The sequence below is a fragment of the Ambystoma mexicanum genome, chromosome 10 (assembly GCF_040938575.1).
Source record: "Ambystoma mexicanum isolate Mex_15411 chromosome 10, UKY_AmexF1_1, whole genome shotgun sequence".
Taxonomy (NCBI): Eukaryota; Metazoa; Chordata; class Amphibia; order Caudata; family Ambystomatidae; genus Ambystoma; species Ambystoma mexicanum.
This window is the reverse complement of record NC_090932.1, coordinates 1,306,023,623-1,306,049,550: the sequence shown is the minus strand read 5'-3', so window position 1 is coordinate 1,306,049,550 and position 25,928 is coordinate 1,306,023,623. Positions and strand designations below refer to the sequence as shown.

Sequence of the window (25,928 nt, the reverse complement as noted above, 5' to 3'; positions counted from 1 at the left end):
CAGGATTTCACACTGCACTTCCCGTTGGACCTGCGACACGCCAGGTTAAGTAATTAGTGATTTATTCCCATTGATGTTAACGCCGGTACCCCAGCCGCTTTGATTTTTCATATTCAGACTTAATGTTACTAAGCCGTAGCTGGCTACCAGGAATCTGCATCCTTTTTTCAGTTCATTTTTTCTACACCAGAAATCTGGCATTTGGATTGTTTTCTATGTCTCTGGATTGCAAACCCTTTCATCTCCGCTGGTTCATAAACTCTGCAAAGTTCGTTGCACATTATTGTGGCTACAGTATTGTGTGGTCTCCTCTCCTAGTGAATTGACCTACGAGACAGGTGATTATTCACACATCTGGAGATGTAAAGGTATAGGAGAGGAAACTGACGCCTGTTATAACCTATGTCCCTGTTTGCCCTTTTTTATACAGTCCTTCTGCCTTGAAGAGCTTCCCTCTTGACCCTTTCTGCACTCTCAAGACTATCCATAATACCGATGCGGAGATTGTAAGGGGGTTTTGGATATTTTTCCAATCCTGACCTCCTTCCCTTCCTGACTTGGGTACGCTTCCTTCATGGTTCCCGAAGGCCTGCTCTCTATGTTCATGAAAATATTCTTGTCCACAAAGTTGACTTTAGGAGTGAATTTGAGATCATCATCAAATCTCCCAGGTTCTAAAATTACTTGCATATGGTAGGGTTGTTCCTAAACTTGAAGGTCAACCAAGTGGGATTGGTCTGGGAATCACTATTCTGAACATTACAACCTCAGCCTTGGCTAAGATTAAGCAAATGCAACTCTCTTTGAGGTATTTATACCCATGGTTTTTACAATGCCATATGCTGGCCTACCTCAGTCTTTTGCCATTTGACACATTATTGTCAACATGCTAAATAGTCTCAAAAAGTGAGCACTGAGATGTTTATTTAAGTGGGCTGTGAATAGTCTCTAAGATTCAGGTGCGAGTACGCTCTAAGAGTAATTCCTTGATGGTTTGCTGTAATAAGCCATTTCAAGTGACAAGCCACACATGCTAAATCACCACTCACTAGCCACCAATGGAAGAGCACCTCCATTTCAGAGCCACTGAGCCATCTATTGTAGGTATGCAAAGTAGCTGAAAAGCTGCAATTGTGCTGCACAAAATTGCCTTTATCTTATAGGGGCAACACTATTTTATACAAAGCTTTATCAACCCAAAGCAGACAGCTATTAAGTATGCAGAAACCACCTAATGATCATCGGTGTGGGACAGTCTGACATTCTTGTGTGTGATTGGAGCATTGAGGTATGTTAGCAATCACCATCAATGTCAAGGTAAGTTTTTAAAAAAATGGGCGGCGCTGTGACATGACATTGAAATGGCCAATTCTTCTCTCACATTTCTCGGAGAAGGAATTTTTTCATGCATTTTTTGAACCCACTGTAACATTGGTGGTGTTTGTTGGTTTCCTGGAGTTAGCCACCAGTAGTGTCCTGCAATCAGCTCTGAGTAGTCTGCCTAATATCTCAGTACTCTGCCAAAGCCAGCTCTGAATAATCTTCTGTAGTCAGTGCTGAGTGATATCCCCCAGCAACAAGTGTCAGTGGTGGATCCGGCCTAAGTAGACACCTGCACAGAATGAGCCAAAAGTGTTTCAGTCCAGTATAAGTTCCTGGTGACAGTTCCAAGGAGGGAACCTTCTGGTTTTAGTCCCACGTAACCTCCCCCAGAGGAGTGAGTCTTGAATACTGTCTGAAAGTTACATCCTGGTGAGATCTCTCACAAGTCCCTTGTATCGAGTAGTTTCCCAGATGTAACACAAAGGGGCATCATAGAATCAGCCCTGAATAATTAATGAAGTCAGCCCTCAGAATTCTGTCAGGGTCAGTATTGAGTGGTCTCACCAGAATCTGGCTTGAATGCACTCACAAAATAAGCCACATGAAACCCACTGAGTAGCCCCCATGACAGAATCAGCAATGTATAGCTTGCCTGAGACAACCCTGGTTACCATATAAAAGTCAGCTCTGATTTCACTCTCCAAGCTAGCTCTAGGTGCATTCATTTAGTCAACCTTGCAGAGCGTCCTGGAGTCACCTGTAAGTAGGTTGATAAGCCAGCGTTCACTAATTTCCTGGGGTCAGTTATGAGTAATCGACACAAATCAGTCCTCTGTGGACTGTTGGAAGCAACCTAAATATCACTGCAACTTAAATAGCACTGGAGGCAGCCCTCAATAGTTTTCCTAAATCTACCAGCGGAAGTGTCCTAGAGACATCCTTTAGAAGCCTCCTAGAGAAGTCCCTTGGAAGTCAATCGGATATGGTATGAAGAGGTTTCCTGTAGTCAGCCATGAGTAGTCTCTTGCAGTCAGGCTTTATTAGTGGCCCAGAATCCATCCAGTCTTGTCTCAGAGAAACAGGTAGTCTCTCATAGGGAGCCTGGAGAAGCCTACAACGGTGAGCCCTAGGAAAGGTCCTAATATAGGCTGTGGATAGTATCCTGAATTCCGTTGAAGAAATGGCTCCTCAAAGAAACTTTGAGTAGCATTGCTAGTCCAGTCCTGAAAAGCTTCCCTAACGCCGTCCGGAATACCTTCCTTGCATCAGTTCTGAGTAGTTTCCAGTAATCAACCCAGAGTTTCTTCTAAATTCAGCCTGACTAGTGTCCAAAAGTCATGCCTGGCTTTCCCTCAAGATTCGGCACTAAGTACTGAATTACCGCCTTTCCGAGTTAATTCTGACTAATCTCGCAGAATCACCTCTGAACAATGATCTGGGGTGATCATAATACCCCAGAGTCAGAGCTAAGAAGTATCATTAACTCAGACCTGAATAATCTCCCAGAGGTACCTTTGAGATGTGCCTTGAGGCAGCCCTGAATAATGCCTCAGAATTAGGGTATCAGGTCTTTTGGCCATGTGTCTTTGACCGCACATGAAAAAGACTGCTGTCAATAGACTTCCATTAATGATGGAGGAAACCTGTCCCACACAACTTGAAGATGTGGAACCCAGAAGGGGGGAGACTGGTGCCAACTGGGTAGCCGGTAAGAGTTGGTGGGGTTACAGGGGAAATGAGTTTTGGTGGGGAAAGGGGGCAGGTTGCATCAAGAGAACATTGTGGAGAGGATCTCAAGGCATAAATCCCTGAGGAGAATAAAAATACCAGCAGCGCAGGAGTGGCTAAGAGGGCAGTGTGCATGTTTGCTACAGGCAGGGAAAGAGTGAGGCATGGTGGTGGAATGGCACAAACGTGGATTCAGTGGTGAGTACCCTGAGAGAACAACATACTACCTTTAGGAGGCCCTTCCAGGATGGCCAAAAAGGGCAGTCTTTTGCAGGATTGGTTTCCATGGGGTGTGAGTATGACAGAAGTAGAATCAGCCCAGAGTAATCTTGCAGACTCAATCCTGAGTATTCTTGAAGAGTCCGAACATTCGCCCTCATCTTTAGTTTGGTAGATTTCTGAGTCAGTACCACATGCACTAAATACTGATACTGCAAGTGGTATTTCTGTGCCTAATTATGAGAAATCCACCAGGTTTGACATTGACGGTTGGAGATTTTCAGAAATACAACATGCACTATTTATGGAAATCCACAAGTATTATTTTTCTAATTTGTTTCATCCATTTCCACCCTTATTTCGAGGACTGAAATTAATTTCATACAATAGCAGATAATATCAATGCTGTATGAATATTTAATGCACAAAATGTCAAATTGTGACTTTGTTGTTCATTACATTTCCAAGGTGGTGAGAAGATGGGCATTTGAGTGATCCACCTTTTCACCTCTTTTGTTGTCCCCATACTAAAACATGTTTGCTGCTTGTGATTTCCTTCAGTACAGAAAAAGAAAGTTTTAAAAACTTCTGGGGAGGTTTTAAAGTATATACACCCACCCTTTGGACAGAGGAAAAACCTGGAGGTAAATTATGAGTTATTTTAACTCACAATATGATGGTAATTACCCCAAGCAACATTTCTTTGGCAAAGCCCATTTTTAACATCACGGCTATACTTGTTATGAGGGCAACTGGAGTTTATTTGCATGAGCGTTGTGTATTCTCCCAGATGCAGCTCTCAGTAGGCTCCTAGAGTAAATCCCTCTTCAAGATTCATCAATGTGTCATTATAAAGTAGCCTCCAGGATGTAATCAGCCATAAGTGGCCACCCTGACCCATCCCTGAGATGCCTTCAGCAGTCAGGACTGAGTGAGATCCTAGAGGCAGTGCATGGTAGTTCTGTTTAGTTATACTTGAGGAGTGTTCACAGAGAGTACTAATTATCCTTCTGAGATCATTGTTGAGTAGACCCTTCCAGAGTCAAACCAGAATAGCATTCCAACGTAAGCCTGCCATAGTGATCTGGAGAGATGTTTAAGCATTCTCCCATGGTCAACGGTGAACATTATTCATAGTGCACCCCAAGTAGCTTCTTGCAGTCAGGCCTGTGTAGTGTTCAATGATAAGTAGTTGTATGGAGTCAACCATGAGTGTTCTTATGATGTCGTTCCTAAGTAGTCTCTTAAAGTCATCCTGGTGTGATCTTTTGAAATCAATGTTAATTAGTCTTGAAGAGTCAGCCCTGTTTAGCCTTCCTGAGTCATCATCGGTTATTTCCCGGAGTCAGTCCTGGCTTGCACCCCTGATTAGACCTGAGTAGATATCCTAGAGTAGTCAGTAGTCACCTTGAGTCAGCTCTAAGTCGTGTGCTGAGTTTTGTGCAAGATTCAGCCCTGAGTAACTAACATAAACAAGTTCCTAAGATGCTGAAGTCAGTGAAGGGCTATCTCCTGCAGTAGGCCCGGAGTGGTTTCCTGGAGTCAGATCTGAACTGTGTCATTAATTGTGTTTTGAGTACCTAACATATCTGCTGCAGTCAGCCCCGGTTGTCCCATGGAGTCAACCTCAAGTAATGTCTCAAAGTCGGCAACAAATAGTGTTCAGGAGATACGGGTCAATACTCTTTTAGGATCACCCAAGAGTAGTTTTTGTGAAGCCAGCACTGACAGCCTTCAATTATCCTTGAGTAGTTTCTGGGAGTCATCTGTGTTCCGTCTTATGATTCAGCTGTAAAATCCATATACTAAGGCGAAAATCATTCAGTCATTAATTCAGCCATTTGATTTTGGGAGTAGGACTTTAAGCAGCAACCTATTTAAGATTACTCACTTCTTGTAACAACTGTTAACTTGGCATAGATAGATTAATTTACTGTCCTGCGTGTCATTTGTGGTATGACATATAGTAGATTTATATTTTTGTTGGCTGCCTGGGTAGTGTAATCATGTTTTGAGATTGTGGGCCTCATTACTCTTATGTCACCTTTGCTGTGGCTCATATTTGTGGTAAATTCACCCAATTTTGAACATTGGTGAGGTGATGTTAGTACCCATTCATGGAGTCCTGTAGGACCCTTTTGAGGTTTTGGAGAAATGCTCATCAGTGATAAATTCAAAGGCAGCAAATGTTCACTATTTAAGAGGTAAAGTGGAGGAAACCCCTCCAGCTAAGTGACAGGTTATTCCTCCACTTTCCCTCCAAACTCATAATATGGCGGTGTGGTAAAATTGTCAGTAATTCAATTACCAACACTTTTTTACTGCATCACCATAGTCATAATGAGACCCTGTGTGTCTCCTTTTTTGGAATAGATTCTAGTCGGTCGGACCTACAGGACCATGTATCTCAATTAGTCGATGACTTAGTTGAAGTGGGCTTATACACTTTAATATTTATCCTTCTAAAATGTTGTTCCTTAATATCCTCTTTTTGGGGAGTACATTAGTAAATATATATTTTGTAATAATGTACTTTCCTTGGCATGACCAAGTTTAATTACCAGCGTAACCTAGGTTTAAGTGTCAATTATGTTTGTAGCCAGCATACAGTTACTTCACAAGTTTAGGTGTGAGGGAGTGATCTCACACATCATTTATTTAAAAAAGATATTGACAAACTCATCAGTGGCACTTTGAAGAATAGCAATATACTATATGTAAATATGTAAATTAGCTGCCAAAATTGTCAGAAAACATAGGCCTTGTAATTTCTTGGGCATCATGCCTCACAGAGTACGAGTACCCGTGACAAGAATGGAGGTTCGGAATCCAGCCCTCGTATCTTGTTGCCCACACCTATCATCTTCAGTTCCCAGCAACGCTTAAGCACATGACCTACACTCAGACTCATTATGATGAAGGGAAACTGCTCTGCAGCGCTCCTCAATGGAACTTTGTATGGGATCCCTCTCTTGGTATGGAGTTTCTTGATATGCTTTGTTCCCCTCCAATCTTCTCCCTTTTGCTACTTTTCTGCTTGCTCTCCATACAACTGTACCAGTGTTCCCCTTCCCTTTTATTTGTGTTTTCCGATTGTGCTCCAATGTACTGAACCTTAGGCTTTTCTCACGGACAGCCCGCCTCCTCGTGCTTATTGGATTACTTTGGGAACTGTATATTGATCTCAGAGTTCTCCTTTGGGCTGCTCTCTTGGATTCTTAGTATTTTCTTTTGTTGGATTCTGGGACTTGTGACTTTCTTTTCCTTGAATCTTGTTTACATACATTTGTTTTGATTTACATATCAGGATTTGGATTGGAACCTGTGAACTGTGAACTGAAATGGTCAAGCTTCATATGAAATTAATCTATTCTAAGGATTGGTATTAGTAGGACCTCATTTCCTTAAGCCTGTACGATGCTGGTAAGCCTGTTCTATTTTGGACCCCTTGTTTTTCCATTACCTGGCCACCTGCCCCTAGACTACTTGGTTTTCTCACCTCATCCAGATACGTTCTTCTGTTAACATTAATCTATTTTCGTATAAGACCGATTAGCACCCAGGGCAGGGGGCACAGCCAATCAGGTTCTTTGGATCGTGGGCTGACACTGCTAATCTCAGCCCAAGTTCCATGGAAACCGCAGGCTGCTGCCCCCACCCTGAGCCACAACCTTCTCCCCACCCTCCCTTCCCTTCTATTTTTTTAATATCCTCAACCCACCTCCCCAGCCCTACTTACCTGATTGTAGCGGCGGCAACACCCACTGATGCCGCAGCTTCTCTCTATTAACCTTTGCTGGCTGCCACAGAAATGGAAGAGGGGATTCGTAAGGAGTTCTGCCTTCCATTTCTGGGGCAACCATCTTGGAAGAATATTTTCTGTGAATGAACGGGACGCTGCAAGGTGTCCCTTTCATTCATAGAAAAGACCCTGCTATCAGCAGGCCGGGTTACTGGATTGGCAACCCGGGATGCTAATGGCATTAGTGACCCGTTCCACAGGCCAAACCTGGGGTAACGTCCTGATACCCTCGTTAAACGCCCACACTTCACGCGGGCCTTTGACTCAGGCTGCCGGGTCGTTACCGCAGGTAAAGCCTGTGGAACAGGTTACTAATGCCATATTAGTACCCTGTGGGTGGGAGCCGTTAAATAAGGAGGCTAGAAACATGGGCTCATACTCCCGATTTAGCCTGTTATCCAAGCTGCCTGATCGCCGGCTCCCCAGACAGCCATCTTCCTCCACCAATGCTGCAGTCATTTGGACCGCCACCCCACAAACTCGAATTACCTGTTTGCTCCTGCAGCTTCTTTCCATGCTCCGTTTGGCTGCCATGGAAAGGGAAGAGGGGCTCCGTACAGAGTCCCGCCTTCCGATTCCATGGCAGACATCTTTGTATAGTATTTTCTTTCTCTGAACGTGGACGCTGTGAGGCACCCGTTCTCGGAAAGAAAATGCTTTTCTGCAAGCACTGTCCCAGCCCCTGGGACGGGTGCTTATATTGTTAAACACCCGTTCCAAGGACGAGAATGGGTGGTAACGCCCCAGGGCCCTTGTGAAACGTCCTTGTTTCATTCGGGCCTTTAACTCGGGCCACGGGCCGTTACCACCCGTTGCAGCTCTTGGAACAGATTCTTAACGCTATATTGTTAGAGTGCTTATTAATTCTGGAAATGCTCGTTTTATACGCTTTTTGTTTTTACAAATGTGTACATGTGATGTTGGGTATAAATGTTAGGCATAAAGTGATATTGCAAGATCACATTCTTCATATGGGACCAATACTTTCCAAGGGAGGGGGTCCCCATCTCTCAGGGCTGGGGTGAGGCAGAAGAACCTTCCCGGGAGGGGACAAGGATGAGATTCGCAGGGGGGCCCCCCATTCCAACATACAAGAAAAAAAGAGTGGTCACGGGGGTGTCCCATGTAATGGAACCACCCAGGAGTGTGGGATGGAAGACACCCCCACACAAAGAGCAGCATGCATGGAGCCAGGAGTGCCGAAAAAGGAAGTGGTACAGGTGGAAAAAGGCTGAAAATTAGGATAAGGAGGGGCATGGCAGGCAGATAAGCATGAAGGGGGCAGGAAGCATCTCTGGCAGCAGCGCCATGTACATCAGATAAGGTGTGTAGGCAGGAGCGGTACACTGGTAGCGAAGACGTGCACCGTTGAAAGAAGACCCCTGGAAACATGACCTTAAATAGCACTTGTTCCCAAAGTACCACCTAATTATGAGATGGGTTCATATGGGACATTGACTGCATGGGTTAACTGTGTTTTTTTTTGCCAGATCTAATACTTTCAATGCACCCTATGCAGTAAATATCCCCTGTGTTCCCAACTCATAATTAGGAAGAGGTCAATGTCACTTTGATGCCAGGTGTTTACTGTTACAGCCATGCTCCAAACAGGGCCCTAAATGCTGCGCTGCTGATTTAAAAAGAAACGGACTTGTGTTTTGCTAAACTTAAATGAACCCAAGTAAACTCGGGAGGAGGTGTGTTGCATGTATTCATAGGCTTGTGTTGTCAATATGGATGAAAATGTGGATGTTTGCGTGCACGAGAGAGGGAGGTGTAATGGTGGATGCTGTTCACTGTTATGTGTGTGAGTGTGTGAATACATATGCAAAGACTGTAGATTTAACCAAGTGGGAGTGTTTGAGTGAAGGTAATGATCATGGGTGATAGTCCATTCTTTGGATGTAGAGGCCTTCAGTAGCACTGATGACGACTCCACGCTACCGGCCAATGGGCTTAAATCCTGCGTTGGTTGCCCAAGGAAAGTTCACTTTCCAGACCCAGTTGCATCTAACTACTGAAATGATGAAATGTGGAGCCAATACATGGCAATCATGTTTGTTTTTTTTTATTCACTGGAACTGTGCTGTGACCACCATCTCATTTCCCTTCAGTCATGGTCACAATGGTTTTGAGTTACAGAGGTCAAATAGTACCTCTTCCCTCCTATCCCCTTTTCCAAACCATGGGACCAGCCGCTCCACGGCATTGCATTCCAACAATGAATATGTTTGAAAAATAATGATGTTACTGTGTGTATGCTGTCAATCTATATATGTTCCATGAAAATGTGTGTGTGTGTGTGTGTGTGTGTGTTTTGTGTGCATGAATGTATATTTATAGGATTAACACTGTGGCTTGCTCTGTGTCTGCAGGGGGAATGTTCAAGAGCACCATGGTCATCAGCTTAGAAACTGCCTCTTCGACCCCATCACTGACCTCTACTGCCCCATCTTCAAGCTAGGCTTCATCGTTGAGCAGGCGGGAGAGAACTTCACTGAACTGGCCAACAAGGTAAGCAAACGCGTAACACTACCAGAAATACTGCAGCACGAAGAGACTGGGATATTCACCACTGAACACGTCAACGTCACAAACCAGAGGGAGTGTTTTTCCATCAAACTATTATTTTTTTCAAGGTTTTACAATTTCTTTGGGTTCTCTCTCCCAGTGTGATCTGGGTATACTGAGAGAGTAAACACAAGAAATGCCGAAAAACAACCAATATCGATAAAGTGCTAGGGGAAACTGAAGGAACATCTGTCCTTGAAAGAGGGGAAACCAAGGAAACTTTTAAAACACCTAACTATCGAATTATGTAAGCATCCATAGTCTCTTAAATCACTTAGTACGGTAAACTGGAGGGTAAACCAAACACACAAATCCTGTAAACACTGAACATGATTGACTGGGAAAGCAACCAAACGAACCTCTACACCACTTAACATTGAAAACTGGGAGATAAACCCAAGAAAACCATCAAAGTTACCTACCACTGATAACCAGGGAGGACAGAATAAACCCCAAACCATTTACATTAGACACACTATGATAAATAAAACTCAAAAGGTATAGAAAAAAGGAGCAACCACAGGATAGAGTTGGAGACATACATTAAGGAAACCTTAAAATCCCTAAATACGATAAACTAGGAGGCCAAAACCTAGGCATGTAACATGATAGACTAGAAGAATTAACCCAGTGACACTTTAAAGAATGTGAACATCAATAATAAGAGAAAAACCTAAAGCAGCCATAAAACACAAAAGGGAATAGAACTTGAAAGCAAATAAAAACATGAAAACCCTTTTAGCACTAATAGGCAAGAAGTGAAAAAATAAGGAAACATGAAAATAACGTAACACGACATAACACACTTAACATTTTAGACTCGGAAACCAAATGCACAGAACTTTAAAACTATCGTACATAGGAGTGTAGAAATGAACACAAAAAAATCCCTTCTTATTGATGGGCTAGGAGAGTGAACTAAATAAACCACTACAAATACTTAAATTTGACAGAGCAGGAGAGACAAACGCAGGAACATTTAAAATCATACAACAGTCATGTACCCTAAAAGAAAAGCCTAGGAATCCCTAACATAATTTAACTAACTAGACATGATGTCCTGCTCTGGGAACTTCATGGCAGCTCATTGAATCAGAGGTGGCCTGGTTGTGGTTTGCAGCATGTGTATGGGTGTCAGGGTTTTAGAGGACCCCTCCCTTTGTGTCCACCTGCCATACTGCTCATCATGTTATTGTGGTTTACAGGTGTGAGGTTCTTGGAGATTGTCACTTACGGTGGTGGTTTGGCTTTGCAGGTGGGTGTGCTGTTTTAGGATTCTTGCCAAAGTATATACTATTTAACTTTTAGCATTACACTGGGTGGGATGTTCTCCAAGCCAACATCTCCTGCATACACTCTTAATGTCAGGCGATCGATCGCCTAGTTGTATGAAAGGAAGGTGATCAGGAAGGAAGTTTGTTTGAACTCTGCAGCGTGCTGCTGCTACCGGGTCTTGTTGGTACTCTACTGGTGCAGTGGTTTGTGGGGTGACCAAAGGATGGATGTAAAGAGGAGATTTTCTGTCTGATGCTTTAATGGTCTCACTGCTGCCAATTTATTTATCCCTGTGCACTAGTTAGTAATTCACTGTGGCTAGTTGTCTAGTACTGCAAGTGAAAAAGTACAGAACATTGGACTAGCACGATCCTGACACCGGAAGAGCAATCGCAAGGAAATTTTAAAAATCACTTGCCCTTGACCGGAATAGAAATACTTATGTGACCCTAAAACAATTTAGCACTGATGCCAATGAGAGCAAGCTTAAGGAAGGAAGACGCCTACATGGTACACTGCAAAAGTAAACCAAAGGAACATTAGAAACACCCAACATTCTAATGTGTGAGTCAATCCCAAGGAAGCCATAAAACAAATGAAAACCGAATTATTGGACAGGTAGCAAACCCAATAAAATACTAGCAGCACTTGACATGATATAATGGTAGAGCAAGCACAGGAAACTCAAAGGGCCTGATTTACAAAGCGTTTTTCAATGGAATTGCGCCATTGTAAAACGCATTTGTAAATCAGGCCCTAAGACACTTATATTTGATAGAGTTGGGAGTAGGGTATCATTGAATTCATAAAATTAATTTCAAATTGATAGACACAGAGAAAGACCGCACAAAGCCCCTAAACCAGAGTACCATTAACAACTGGGGGAGAAACTCCAAGGAAATCGTAAAACGGCGTGACATTGTTAGGTTAGTAGAACAAACCCAAGGACATTTAAAACACTTACAATAAATTCGCAATGTGAAAAAATCTAAGCAAACCTTAAAATTCCTTATGAGGATAGGCTTGAAGCAGAGGAAAAGAAGAAAACCTCAGAGTGATAAATACTACTGAAAACTGATAAACTAGGCCAGGGGTCTGCATACTTTGGGTCGCCAGATGTTTTGAGCTAAAACTCCCACCAGCCCTAACCAGCATAGACAATGGTAAAGGATCATCGGAATTGTAGTTCAAATGACACAGTGTGCCACCAGTTGTAGATTCCTGCAATATGCAGGGGAAACTGAAGGAAACCCAAAAAATCTCCTAACATTGATAAATGGAAGAACAAAGGCAGTGAAATTGTGAAAACATTAAGGGGCTGATTCATGGAATTATTTGCGCCGAAAACAGGGTTTTGTGTGCCATTCTGCCCGCAAATCTGCATTTGTTAAACAGGGATTTGCGGGCAGAATGGCGCACAAATCACTGTTTTTCGGCACAAACAATTCCATGAATCAGCCCCTTAATCCTCTTACCATTGATTGACTGGAATAGCAAACTAAAACTCTAAAAGCTTGTAAATTGATTAGGAGAAATCAGTTTAATATATTGAGAAACAACCAAGTACAAGGGAACCTTGGTACCATGCAACTCAGAGAGATTAGATGCCACTATCAATAAGAGACTAAAATACCACTGCCTGGGCAAAGAGTAGAAGAGGCCAAACTATGGACATCTTATAATCATTCAGTGATAAGTCTGCATTTCCACGTCCTATACTTATGTTCTCTCTTCTGATTGATATATGTTTTCGAACATGAAATTGGAAGGAATTTTTATTGCACTGTCATTCTTCAGTAGAGGTACAGAGCCTTGAAAACCTTTATAATGCACCCCAAGGGTTAGTGGAGCTCAAATGAGGGTACCACTAAAGTACTCCCAAAATTGATTGCTTGACCGACACTGAGAGATTCCTACTACCTCATAGAGAGCAAATGTGTGGGTACTATCCCTCCCTCCCCTTTTCAGTGTTTCCAGATGCTACAGGATATCAGTGGGTCCCATCACAAGGGAGCATTACACTTATCCATAGGGATCTCGAGAGAGGATGCACTAAGAAAGCCACCTGGGTGCCACCTAAGCTCTATGCGTTCCCGCATCACATACCATCCTCATGGGCAGAACACCCCATGCACTATATTGTAACCCCCCCACCCCCAGTGTTATCCTGTACGATTTGTACAGCACTCTGCTGCTTCCTAGCTGGTTCCATGTATTTTAACCGCCCATTTGTTTACCATGGACTTTTTTACTGCACAGTTTTAACTGCAGAATTGGGGGACACCCCTACAGTAGGGATGTAACGGTATAACGGTATACCGTTAAAGATACCGTGAACCACTTAATTGAACAGTAATAACCGTCACATTGTTTATACCGTTATACCGTTCATACTGTAAAGTGTGCTTTTCAATCTGATTTGGAAAGGCTGCAGTAAGCAAGTGCTGCGCAGTCTTGGTCTTGCACTGTTGGATATGCCGTCTGCCAAGTAGTTTCAGTTGGAGCAGTTTTTAATGCCATTCCATAAACCACACGTGCCTGACACAAAATCAATATGTTAGCAATAGGAAGAATAGATACAGTGCCAAGAAGGAAAAGGGTTTACTTTGGGTTGGCGGCTTTGGGGTTTATATATTTATAATGGATAATGTTCTCTAAACATATGGCAATGGGGGATTTCCCTGGTTCTATCATTGAATTTACATATAATAAGTCACACTGCAAAACTCACTCATCTCTGTGGGTATTCCCTGCTGCCATACCAAAGGGTAACATGTCCGTGAGTACTGAACACCTTTTGGCCCGCAAGTAAACTAAAGGCTGTAACGTAAAGAGAGTGCGTCTGTGTGTGTGTGTGTGTCTGTGTGTGTATATGCGCACAAGCGTATACTACCATCAGCCTCCATTGATCGGTGGCATGCAGGTTATCAAGATGGCAACATGTTCATCTTCACCAGTAGCCAGTGGGGGAGCATAAAGCCTAAATGACCACTTAAGAAAAGCTATTCAGTTTGCTTTGCCAGTTGCAGCAGCCCCACCCCTCCTCTCCACACATGTGTTTGTGTTTGGTGGAAGCAAGGCATTTCAGTGGAAAGTATGTTGAAAAGCCCAATTCTGGCCCTGGGTGCCTGGTTTTGTTTGTGATGATAAATCTGTCAATTTATGACCTTTTAGAAAATATTTGTTAAAATTAGTTAACTCCACCTGCTATACCGCGATAACCATGCTATACCGTCATTTGGCAAGAAGGTTATCGTACCGTCATAAAACTAATACCGTGACACCCCTACCCTACAGCTCCCGTTAATACCCCATCCCACCCCCACCTCTGTTAAATCAATGTCCCCTTCCCCAAGCAACCATATTTTTTTTAACTTAATCTGTAATACTCTCGCTCTTTCTTTGATTATTCTGCACTGAACCATATGTGCAGTGAATACTCAGCTATAAAATAACTGGATGCCTTCTGGCAGGTTCGTGCAATTTAAATCCCCAAATACAAATGACCTCTGCTTAACATGCCAGAGCTAGCTGTCAGTCATCCACTTCGTGATACTTTTACTAACATTCTTCTTACTATGCTATCTCCCACTTATCTACTCAGTGTCTCTTTCTCAAGCATATCCTCGCTGTAGTCCGCCCCCACTTGCGTCTCCCTTCTCATGACCTCCATTGTTTCTTACACCATTACATTCCCTTTGCTTCTATTTTCACCCCATCGTCTTGAATCTCCATCTGTACCCGCTCCCCCCTTCAGGTGCCTTTCTTTTCTTTCCTTTGTTCTTTTACCAATCTCTTCTTGCGATATCTCTCCGTTTCACTCCCCCCTTTCACTTATCTTTGATCTCCATTTCAGGATCCTTCTTATATCCCTTTCCCTATTTTAAATCATCTCTCTCCTAACCATACCTACTCTCTCTCCCAGGAAACACATGTCTCCCTCATTCAGTTATTCTCATCCTGCTTTTTCTTCCCATCGCTATTTCTATTATCGCTCAGCCAATATTCTCAACTTTCTCTCCTTACCCGACCATGTCCTATGTGCTCTTTTTCTCCTCGCTCCTATTTTTTTCTATCACTCTTTCTTTCCGCTGCCATTTCATCTTAACCAACCCACATTTCACACAGCTTCTTACTCCTCTTTTTCCTTCTTCCCTTTGTTTTGCAATATTACTCTTTATCATATATTCTTCATCAGGGGGTCCAAAGTCCTTCAGAGCGCCCGGGCAAGCAACTACGCCAGACAGTTACATGAACTTCGCCAAATGAATTTGATGGACGCGGCTGGACGGTTGCTTTCCCTTTGTTGGAACAAGAGCCCAAGAGCCTCAAGATAACAGCCCTGTGTGCCTCTCCAAAAACCTTCCCCTTCCTCTTCCATTGTTCTCACTGACCTTCACCCTTCCTGAGCCGTCTCTGCCGATGCTCCTGGTTTCCATTAACCCTTTTTGTACTACTTTCTCTAGGGAGGGGTCATTGGAGCCATTATAAACTGGAACTGCAACCTGGATTTGGACCCCTCTGAGTGTAAGCCACAGTACTCCTTCCGACGGCTTGACCCACGAAACAACAAAGCCTCATCAGGATACAATTACAGGTGAGTGCCTTTGCGGCCAATGTCCATCCTGAAAACCAACCCCAAGCCCCTTTTTCATTAACGTTGCTATTACAACAACAGCATTATGGATGATCATTCAGCACAAAATCATCACTTTTTAAGGTAATTATGGCAAAGATGCAACTGTCAGGAGGATTCTCTGAAACCTGCATCCTGGGTTTGGGGGCACCCACCCAGATCTGGGCAAGCTTCCCGTGGTTTACCTAGTGGTAAGAATACAGGGGTGTACAACATTACTTCAAATAAAGGAATATCCATGAAGGTAATTATACAAATATACATTTTATCTTGAAAAGGGTAAGAACATTAGTTGATACAGGCTACAGTTAAGTAATTTGGGTTCATACAGTGGCTAAGAGCATTCTTTAGGGCTTAGCTTTCCCTTGGAGTCAAAAGGTCAACTGCGACCTTAGGTTACTATGGTTGACAGTTCATGCCCAGTGCTACCTTATGGCTTGCATTGGGTCAAACAAAATTTAGTTTCTCCTAGGAACTAATGGGAGAGATTGACCAGCTTCTCTATAGAGCCCAATGGTATAGATAGGACTTGTATTTTTGGCAATTCACAACTGGTAATCGTCAGTCTTGGGTACTTGCATAATGAGAGGACAAAGATGGTAGGTCATATGTTCTGGCAGTCCAGCAGTGAGTGTGATAGGTAAAAAAGTGGATCTTCAAGTGAAAAGGACTGCTGTGGAGCCAGAGCTAATGCTGCTGTTCTAGAATAGAAAAAGATCTGCTGGAAATGTATTGAAAATGCTGCTCTGGTAATAGGAGAAGCCAACCCTTTCCTGCTGAGACTCAATAGCGTCCCAATGTTACTTATTGTTTTTTTTGGTTTGCTGCTTAGTTCTTCCGATAGTAAACACTGGGGTCTGGCACTTGCACCGCTTTGTGACAGTTGCACTCAAGGACTGAACAACAAGGCTTTTCCTAGGAGAAGGTGGATTATTGAGGTCATGGAACGCAGCGTCACCTGCACGGTGAAATAGAAGGAATTGTGATACTGTACATAAATCCTGCCATGAAACCAGCTCTTGGAGGAAACAGGTCCCAGCAGAGTTTTCTCAACATTCTTGTTTGGCTCTGTGTCTTCTGTGCTTCGGGACTCATCTCAAGGTGTGACATTGTAAGGAGGCAGACTATCAGGTTGTTGGGGAATTGCAGGCAGAGGGCCAATTTAGCTTCCTATCACAGGGCTGCATTCTTTCATATTTTTGGCGGCCACCGAGGGACTGCTACATTTAACTTTCACAGTTGTTTCCCCAGTTTCTCTAACCAGTGTGATTCTATGTGGCAGGCAGTAGCCAGGATCATATATATATACGTACAAAAGCCAGTGTGACAGTCCAACAATTCTTAACAGACCCAAATGGCAAGTGGATCATTCTGAATCTTTCTGATAAGAGTGAACTTTGTAAGAGTGGACATCCCAGCGTAGAGCTGCAGGCTATTATGCCCTCAGCCAGGGCAGTGTCAGCTTTTGTATGAACTAGCTACTCCGGTCACCCTTTTAAAATATCTGGAGATCTCAGTCTCGCAACACAGCAAGATATTTGGAAGGCTAATTAGGGACATTTTTAAACTGCTCTGGTTGATGTTTGACCTAAACAACACCCTACTAGATGCAAATACACTTTTGTTTCTTGCAGAGAAAGTAGGTTTGGATTGTGGCATTGTGTCGCATTTGTCCCTTCTGGGAGCTGTGAGCTCTCGAGAGCTCCTCCAGTCGTAGGGCGCAGTGCGTATCTGCAGGGGAGAGGAGCAGGTCTAACCAAACGAGGTTGATACTGGAGAGGTAGTTATTCCCTAGGCAGATCAGGGTAACCATGCTTGATCAGAGATTACCTTGTATGCCCAATGGATGATATGATATTGTTTAGAACATAATTGCAATTGTGCTCTGGGTTGTAGATCTGTGCATTGATTTACAGGTAGTAAGTAAATGAATGACCTTATGTAATAGAAATGTGTTAACCAGCGTGACAATAACCACTTGATTCATAATCAATTTGTATGTCCTTGCATCTTTTCCTTGTACTGAAACACTGTTAAAAAGAAGCATTGGCAAAGCCAATAGTTGTGTCTTGTGTGTTGGTTTTAGATAGGCACATGACAGGCACTGACACGTATGCCCATGTACTCAAAAGCATTTTCCATTTGTTGTCACATCGTACCATTAATGACAGTGCCTGGAAAATGAATTTCTCATGCCTACACAGAAGCCAAAGTCCCACATATCTCTTCCGGTCTTGGGGATAGTAAAACCTTGTTCTTGGAGGTGCAAGAGACCTCTTCTTAATGTTTCCCCTAGTACTTTCTTACGTCTGCGTTTTTTCTTCAGTGCCACTCTTAATGTCAATCGTTATCTTCATTCCAATAGCTTTTTTGGCTGTTTTCTGGCACAACCCCAAGATGATCCTTATCAGACAGAATTCTAGCAACACTAACACTAGTATTGATCCGAGTAATTTGAAAGCATCCACTAGCCAAGATGAAATCCATGAAAACAGAGATGAGAACCAATTATCTCCTGCTGTCTCATCAGCTTCGTCTTCGATTTTTGTATGCAGGGTTGTTCACATCGTTATTGCTTCTTTCAGGGTTCCATTTTCTTCATCACAAGATGGTATAAAACGTACAAAAAGATGGCTCAACCTTGGTACAGATGCCTCCTTCCATTGCTGTTATCACATCCAGAACATACGTGTTCTGGAGAGTCATGAGCCTGATGGCTCTCAATTCTTCTTTGATTACATTAAATCCTTGTGTTGTTGCGTTAATTGTCTGCAGCAGTTCCCACCTAGTGATCTGCAACTACTTGGCATTTACTGCAGCTTGAAGTCCTGGTATAAATATGGATGCCATTATCATGGCGGTCTTGCTGAGTAATTTGTGTTCATCAGGAATGTCTGTCTTCATAGGCCTTTATTGATTTTGATGAGAAATAATTCTCTCTTTTTAGTCGACAAAGATGAAATGATCTCTTTCTTCTTTGGTGTTCATTCATTTTTGGAAACTCCTCAATATGGAGGTCACTTTGGGGACTCACTAACACTGGGATGTGTACATTTACATTGGAGCACACTCCTCCCCAATCTTTAGGGAACTGCATGTAGGCCTGAATCCATAGGCCCAATATCGATCCATTAGTACTGCAGTTCATACATTCATTCCTGCCACTTCAATTATTTCTCCACAACCTTTGTTCTTTCCAACATAGACCTTGCCATTATTCTTGAAGAAGGTTGTTGCGTTCCTCAATTGTAATATATGTACTGGTCCTGCTTCGTTGTCAACCCAGGTTAGTAATAATGATAAGCACTACGAATCCTCAGGCATCTGAGCGCTGCTTATAATTATTACCCACGGTATGTGGTGCTCATTTATCGACCTCAGAAGGATGAAAGGCTGAGTTTGGCCCTGCCGTGATTCGAATCTGTGTCTGCAGGCTCTGCACAGATGCCAAAGCGAGAGCTCTACTCGATCGCTATGCTATCTGAACAGTTAGTAGTTTTGCATTTTTGGCCCATGATTTCAGGCACTCATCATTCACCTTTTGCTCCTTGGGGATTGCTTCTTTCTTCAATAAATGTGCAGGGATTGATATTATTCCTTCTTCCATCCAGTACCGGTTGCTACACGCCCATATACCAAAAGCCGTGTTCTCTCCTGATTTTTCAGTAATTTCTGAGCAGTTCATACTTTTTATTTTGACATGGATAAATAAGTTGTCCACCCCATTCCAGTCTCCATTTTTGTCTTCACATTGGTATCTTCGTATGGAAAAGTCTGTCTTGATCGCCATCTTAGAATTGACCATTTTCTGGTGGTACATGCTGCTAGATGACTGAGACATTTTGCATTGTGCGAAGGCATTTCCCTTGCAATAAATGTTCTTGCCACATTCATGGCATACGTTATTAAAGAACAGACATAACAACTCTCTTCTAATGTTCTCCCTCCCACCTCTTTCATGTGCTGGTACCTTAGATTATTAGCTAGATGAGCCGATTTATCTAAGTATACTTTCATTGTCTTCCTCAGCATCTCTTTTTAATTGAGAAAAATGTCTTTTAATATCCTAAATTAGTGGGGGGGTTTACTCTTAACGGGGGACAATGCGGACAATGGTATAAGTCTTATTTTCTTATTCATCACACAGCTTATAATGTGTGTTAATGCCAAAGTAATAAGGATAGCAGCTAAAATCAAAATGCCACTAAAAGCTCCAATAATTATCCTCCGTATAGTACATTTCTTTCATGGCGCTACAGTTCTTACCTCTTGAAACATTTCCATTTCTCCAATTATATTTAATTTGTATATCAAATGTGTTGATTTTTGATGATTTATGAATTCATACCAAAAACTGCAAAATAATCAGCAATATAAATCTTAAAACAAAAGTGTTACCTTTAGGATTGTCGAGAAACGTCACAATATCTCTATGTCTTCTTATCAAGGCTGAGTAAGACTGTAATATATATGATAAAACTGCAAGTAAGAATGTGTGTACAACAGGTAGCATAAGAAATAAAGTATTCTTCTTTTCTTCTGACTTCTACTGCTTCTGTATAATTTTCTCTTTAATCTTAATCTAAGGAAGGTGTTCCAGGATCACTGCAAATCCATCAGTTCTTAAGAAACCGTAATCTAAAGGTTTTGCTTCATCTTCCTTTCCCTTGTCTTGGCTTTTGGTTATGTATCATATCTGCACTCGCTGAAATTATTTAATTGCTTCAGTAAGGGTAGCTGCAGGAGAAGTCAAGGTTTCTCCTTTGTAGGGTTTGATGTCATGTAAATCTATCCATGTTGTTCTTCCTTGTAGTTTTACGGCAGTAGGGCTTACTTCCTCCACTTCATGGGGCCAGCAAAGCTGGGGGTACTCCAGGTGAGTACGAATTTACGCACCAGCACCTGGTCGCCTGGATATTAGCTAAATGGCTGGAGCGTCTCTTCCAAATCAATTCTGTGATTATCCTTCTTGCTTTCCCTTATCCCCTCCTGTTGGTTCTGGAGCTGTTGGGACATAAAGGAAACACTTTCAGTCATCGTTTTCAAATAATCATGCATTTCATTGCCTAAGGCCCTCGCTGCACTATGGACATCTGTTTTTGCCCTTGTTGGGGGAGTGAGAGGACTTCTCATATGGTGCCCAGTCACCAACTAATGGGGCGTCAGCCGTTGATCTGTGTCTGGCTAGTTCTGAAGCACATATAGCGCAAGGGGTAGGCAATGGAGTCATCCCTTCTTTAAAGTGACTTTTTGTTTTGCTATCCTCTCTTACAAAAGGTCATTTAATTTCTCACAAATTCCATTTGCTTGCAGCTGATAAGCTGAAGCCAACTTGTGTATAATACCTAATAACAGAACTATATATATATTTTTTCTTTATTGTCTTCCACATCTTTCTTTATTGTGAGTTAGTTTAATATAATACAATTTTTTACACATTTCATTACGCTGGTCTCTCTAGTTTGTTATGATTGATGTCCCACTTCCTCATTCACTCTCTAGTTCACACTTAGCAGAAGTTATTTCCTCTCTTGAGTTCATTATTTTTCTAGCAGGTTTATTCCTGCACAAGTTAGTCTTGTGTTCTTCCCATTTAAAAATTCACTCCACCAGTCTTCCTTTGTTCTTGTAGTATATTGTTTTAAGTACTTGCTCAGGACTTTGTCTCTGTCTTTTGTTATTGCTTTGCACTCCAGTAGTATATGCGTTACTGTTTCTAGTGTGTCTTTGTTGTTACAGAATCTGCAGACTCCTTCGTTAACTCCTTGACGTCCCCTGTTGTGTAGGAACCCATTTCTCGGATATATGTCCATCTTTATTTGTAGATGTTTTTCTCTGTGGAATTTACTTGGGAATCTCGTTAGATATTCAGGCATTGTGTCTATTTCTCTTTGAACATTTTCAACATTCTCTAATGATTGGTATATAGGTTTAGTTTCTCTCATCTTTATCCAATCATGTCTTTTTAGTTTCTTTTACTTTTTCAGGATTCTCGATTAGCTCTGACAGATTCGAATCGATCTGTGTTAGGTAGTTGCACCATTTATCTTTCCACAGGTTTAGTAACGTTCCACCTTTTCCTTTCCCTTTTGTTGCAAGGATTTTGGATCCTATTACTGGTGCTTCTTCGGTTATTTTTCTTAGCAAGGCAACTGATTTCCAACATATGACCGAGTATACAGATTGCAATCCTAGTTCAGATCTTATAGCAGCTATAGGAAGGCATTTTGGTAGATTTAGGGCCGGTTTCCAAAACCTGCTTTCTAGTTTGTCCCACAGTTTCCATGTTAAGTTGAGGCCCGCTTCTCCTCCATATGTCAGTATGGGTTGCACTTTCTGTACATAAAAAGCTCTCAACAGGATCAGAGAAAATTTGCTGTAGCGCCCGTTTATGATTTTTCTTTGTGGGCATAGCATCTTTACTTTTGTCATTAGATCTTTTTCCCAGTTGTCGTCTGCAGTTGACTTGTAGGAAGAGTATACCCAGATACCTGATTTATTTCACCAATTCAAGATGCTCAGCTCCAATTTTCCATTTAAATTCTTTCGCACTTGGTCTTCTGTTTCCTCCTATCATTAGAATCTTTGACTTTTTGAGGTTTATTATTAGGTTGTTCTTCTCCATGTATGTTTGTAGTTTCCCTAATAGGTGCTGTACTCCTATTTGTGTTTGATTTATCAGCACTATGGCATCTGCAAAGCATATTATTGCTATCTTGTTGTTTATTATTGGAGGATGGTGGTTTGTGTCTTTCCATGTGTCTGGGAGATCAGCTATGTACATCTTCAAAAGGGTTGCTGCCAATGGACAACCCTGCTTTACCCTTTTTGTTTTTATTACAGCTGACAATGCACCTTTGTTGTTTATGCGTTCTCTTGTCGAGGTGTTGCTATGTAGTGCTCTGATCGGTTGTAGTAACCCTTCAAGACAATTCCACTTTTTTAGTTTTTGCCACAGTTTTTCACGGTTAACTCCGTTGAAAGCTTGTTTTAAGTCTACGAAGGCTAGATGTAATTTTTCTTTTGCTTTCAGCGTTTTTAGCTTCAGTATGGATAGTAAAAATAAATTGAGTTCCGTGCCTGTCCTTTTCTTAAATCCTGATTGCCTTGGATCTATGATACTTGTTGCTTTCGCCCAATCTGATAGTTTTTCCTGTAGGAATGATGCATATAGCTTTCCGATCACGTTGAGCAATGTTATTGGCCGGTAATTTGACGGGTCTTCTCGTTGGCCTTTTTTAAAGATTGGGACTGTGGTGCTCGTTGTCCACGATGTTAGAATTGTCTTACATCCTTCTATTTATTTGAAGATTGTTTGGACATTGCCCAACCTCTGGGATCCTTTTTTAATTCCAGATTTGTTAGCCTGTCTGGACCGACTGCCGATGAGTTTTTTTTAGCCCTTTTATTGCCTTTTGTGTGTCCTTATGTTGTACTTCGAAAGACCATTGCTCACTGGATGAGTTTTCAATTTTGTTTACGTTTGGGTCATTTCTGCCAAATACTTTGGAGTAATAGGATATCCAAGCATGTTCTGTTACCCCGTTGTTTAACTGACTCGGTTGATTTAGAGTCTGGTTGTTTAGGAATATCCACATGTCTCTTGTTTTTTGTTGTGTTATTGCTCTTAGCATGAATTCCCCTTGTTCTGTGCTTGCTGTTTTCTGAAACCTGTTAACCAATTTTTATAATGTTGTCTTTTAATTTTAATTTGGTTTAGCTTGAGTGTGTGGTTGTCGCCATTATTCTTTATTTCTGCTATTTGAAGTTTCAGTTCTATGACTAGTTCACTATATTGGTGTTTCGGTTCCAGCATGGGTAGATTCATTCCATATTTTCGAATAGCTCATTCACGAAGTGTGGCTCATTATTGGATCGCAAAACCTTGCACACACCCCATCTTGGAAATACTTTGCTCTAGCAACTTGGCGGCGCACTTGGCATCAGGGTGCATGCATGGACCCACTTCAATCCATCACGAAAAAGGACATGCTACAACTAGCATGTATCTATAGCAGTTGCAAGTCTGCAGCATATCTACATAATCTATGTGTAGATGCTGGAATAGTCCATTTGGTCTGGGAATTACTCCTCTAATTGATTGCAAAGTGTGTCTGCAGTACATTTCAGGCACACAATACAGTTTATAATGAACTGTGCCACATGTTCAAATAGGTTTGGTACAAATCATTCTTCTGCAAAAGTAGCAGCTAGAATCTCTCGAGTCACATGAGCTGGGTAGTGAAGCTGTTCCAACGGTACCCTCAAAAGTACTAGTGGCATAACTGGCTTTCCAGTGTTATGCTGTCTACAAATTGCATCAGTAGGGGATAGAGAACATCCCTGTTTTTCCATAACTCTTTCCTGCAATGCTCGTCTTTGTAATTCAATTAACTGTACAATAGATGTCATATTAAATCCTTCCTTAACCAGCATGCATCGCCCTGTTGCCTGCTTTATATTCTTTATTTCACTCTGAAATGTGGTTGGGTAATAGTCTGCTTTTTTTGGCCTCTAAATCTGCCGCTTCATTTCCGTGAGAGATTAAATATGTCCTATTTAAATCAGATGGGCATTTTATGATTGCTATAGCCTGTGGGAAATGTAGTGCTTCAATGTGTTTTTCTCATAATCCTTCAAGTTGCACTGGAGTGCAGTCTGCATGGAGAAAACCCCTCCTTTTCCAATGTGACAAGTCTGCGTGTACAGTTGACGTCACATAGGTGGAGTCCGAGTACACCATTACATCCTCATATCTTCACAGCACGTCAAAAAGCACGGCTAATGATGAAGCCTGTGCTGAGTAATTTGGGGACAATGTCCTACTAATCATTACCTCAAAGGTACCCTCTCAGTTCAGTTTTAGCACTGCTGATCCGTATGTCTCACAGCAGTCTTTTGATCAATTCTGGATGACCCATCAATGAAAACCACTTCCCTCCTCCCTAGAACATTTTCTCTAACTTGGGGAATATCATCATACCACTTGGTATACGTTGTACAGTCATGGATATCATCTTCTCCTACTGGTTCAGCTATACACATTGCTGGATTCACTGTGCTAAACCTAGCAATTTTAATTGCAGGGTTTGAGATAATTACCTCATACCCTGATGCTCTTTGTGTGGTCAATGTACTTTTAGGTTTCTCCAAAATTGGAAATAATGCATGTTCTACAAACAATGTTACTGAACACCCCATGGTTATGCATGAGGCTTTTTCCATTGCAAAGGAAGCCGCTGCAAAAGATTGCTCACAAGGATAATGTCCTTTCATGACTGGATCTAAGATCCCACTATAGTAAGCCAATGGTGTATGACCATGTGCTCATGTTGTTTTTTCCTGTGTAAGCACTGCTGTCATAACTTCTCAATTTGAATGAGAGAATAAGTACATTTCTTCACTGTAATTTGGAATCCCTAACACAGAGGCTGTGCTGATCGCTTTTTTGAATTCATGAAAACCTTCAGTCATCTCTTCTGTGCATATTAGTTTATTTTTAGTCATCTGTGCCTCTTTGAGTTCTTTTGAAAGTGGTTGAATATATGTACTGTAATGTAAGACCCAGACCCTGCAATAATTGGCTGTTCGGTCCTCACAATAGCCTCTGCCCTTTCAGGTGTAATTTTTCTTCCTTTGTGTGAGATCAACTGTACTATATACAGTACTTCTTTTTGGCAATATTGTAATTTCTCCTCATCTACTTTGTGTCCTTTCTCTGCCAGTAGTCATACGTTTGGCAGAGTCTTCTCTGCATCATTCTTCTGTCTCACTGCACACTAACAGGTCATCAACATATTGAATGATGGTACTTTCAAGTTGAACAGTACCCAAGTCAAACTGAAGGACACTATTCAAAATTGATGGGGACTCACAATACCCCTGTATGTTTCAGACAAATCATTCCATATGAAAAGGAAGTCAAATCTTGTGAGTCTTCATGAAGGGGAATTGAGAAAAATGATTTTTTTAAATCTACAACAGTGAAATACTTTGCTTTTGATGGGATATTGCACAATATTGTTGCAGGATTTGGAACTAAAGGAAATTCTGCTTCAACTATATTGTGTAAGGGCCTCAAGTCCTAGATGAATCTCCACGACTCCCCCGTTGATTTTCTGACAAGGTATAGAGCCGTGTTACACAGAGAAAAAGATTACACCAAAATGCCTTGTCTCATTAAAGCGGATATGGTTTCGAATAAACCTTCATCCGCTTCTCTGGACATGGCATACTGTTTTGCATGTGGTGTAAATGATTTCATCCCAGCACTACACCTAAGTCAATGCCTAGCGTGGGATGCACAATTGAAACCCTTAATTATATATTTTTGTCTATAAGTTCTTTTATTTCTGAATGATGTACCCTTATATC

At 41.9% G+C, this 25,928-nt stretch overlaps 1 protein-coding gene across 1 annotated transcript in view; it reads left to right on the top strand.

Annotated features, from left to right (window-relative positions):
- The window catches only part of P2RX2 (purinergic receptor P2X 2), a 380,622-nt gene that overhangs the window by 219,145 nt on the left and 135,549 nt on the right, over positions 1-25,928 (top strand). Inside the window, exons 7-8 of the mRNA XM_069619329.1 lie at positions 9,448-9,586; positions 15,385-15,515. Coding sequence (XP_069475430.1) covers positions 9,448-9,586; positions 15,385-15,515 — 270 coding nt within the window. The remainder of the gene's footprint in view (positions 1-9,447; positions 9,587-15,384; positions 15,516-25,928) is intronic.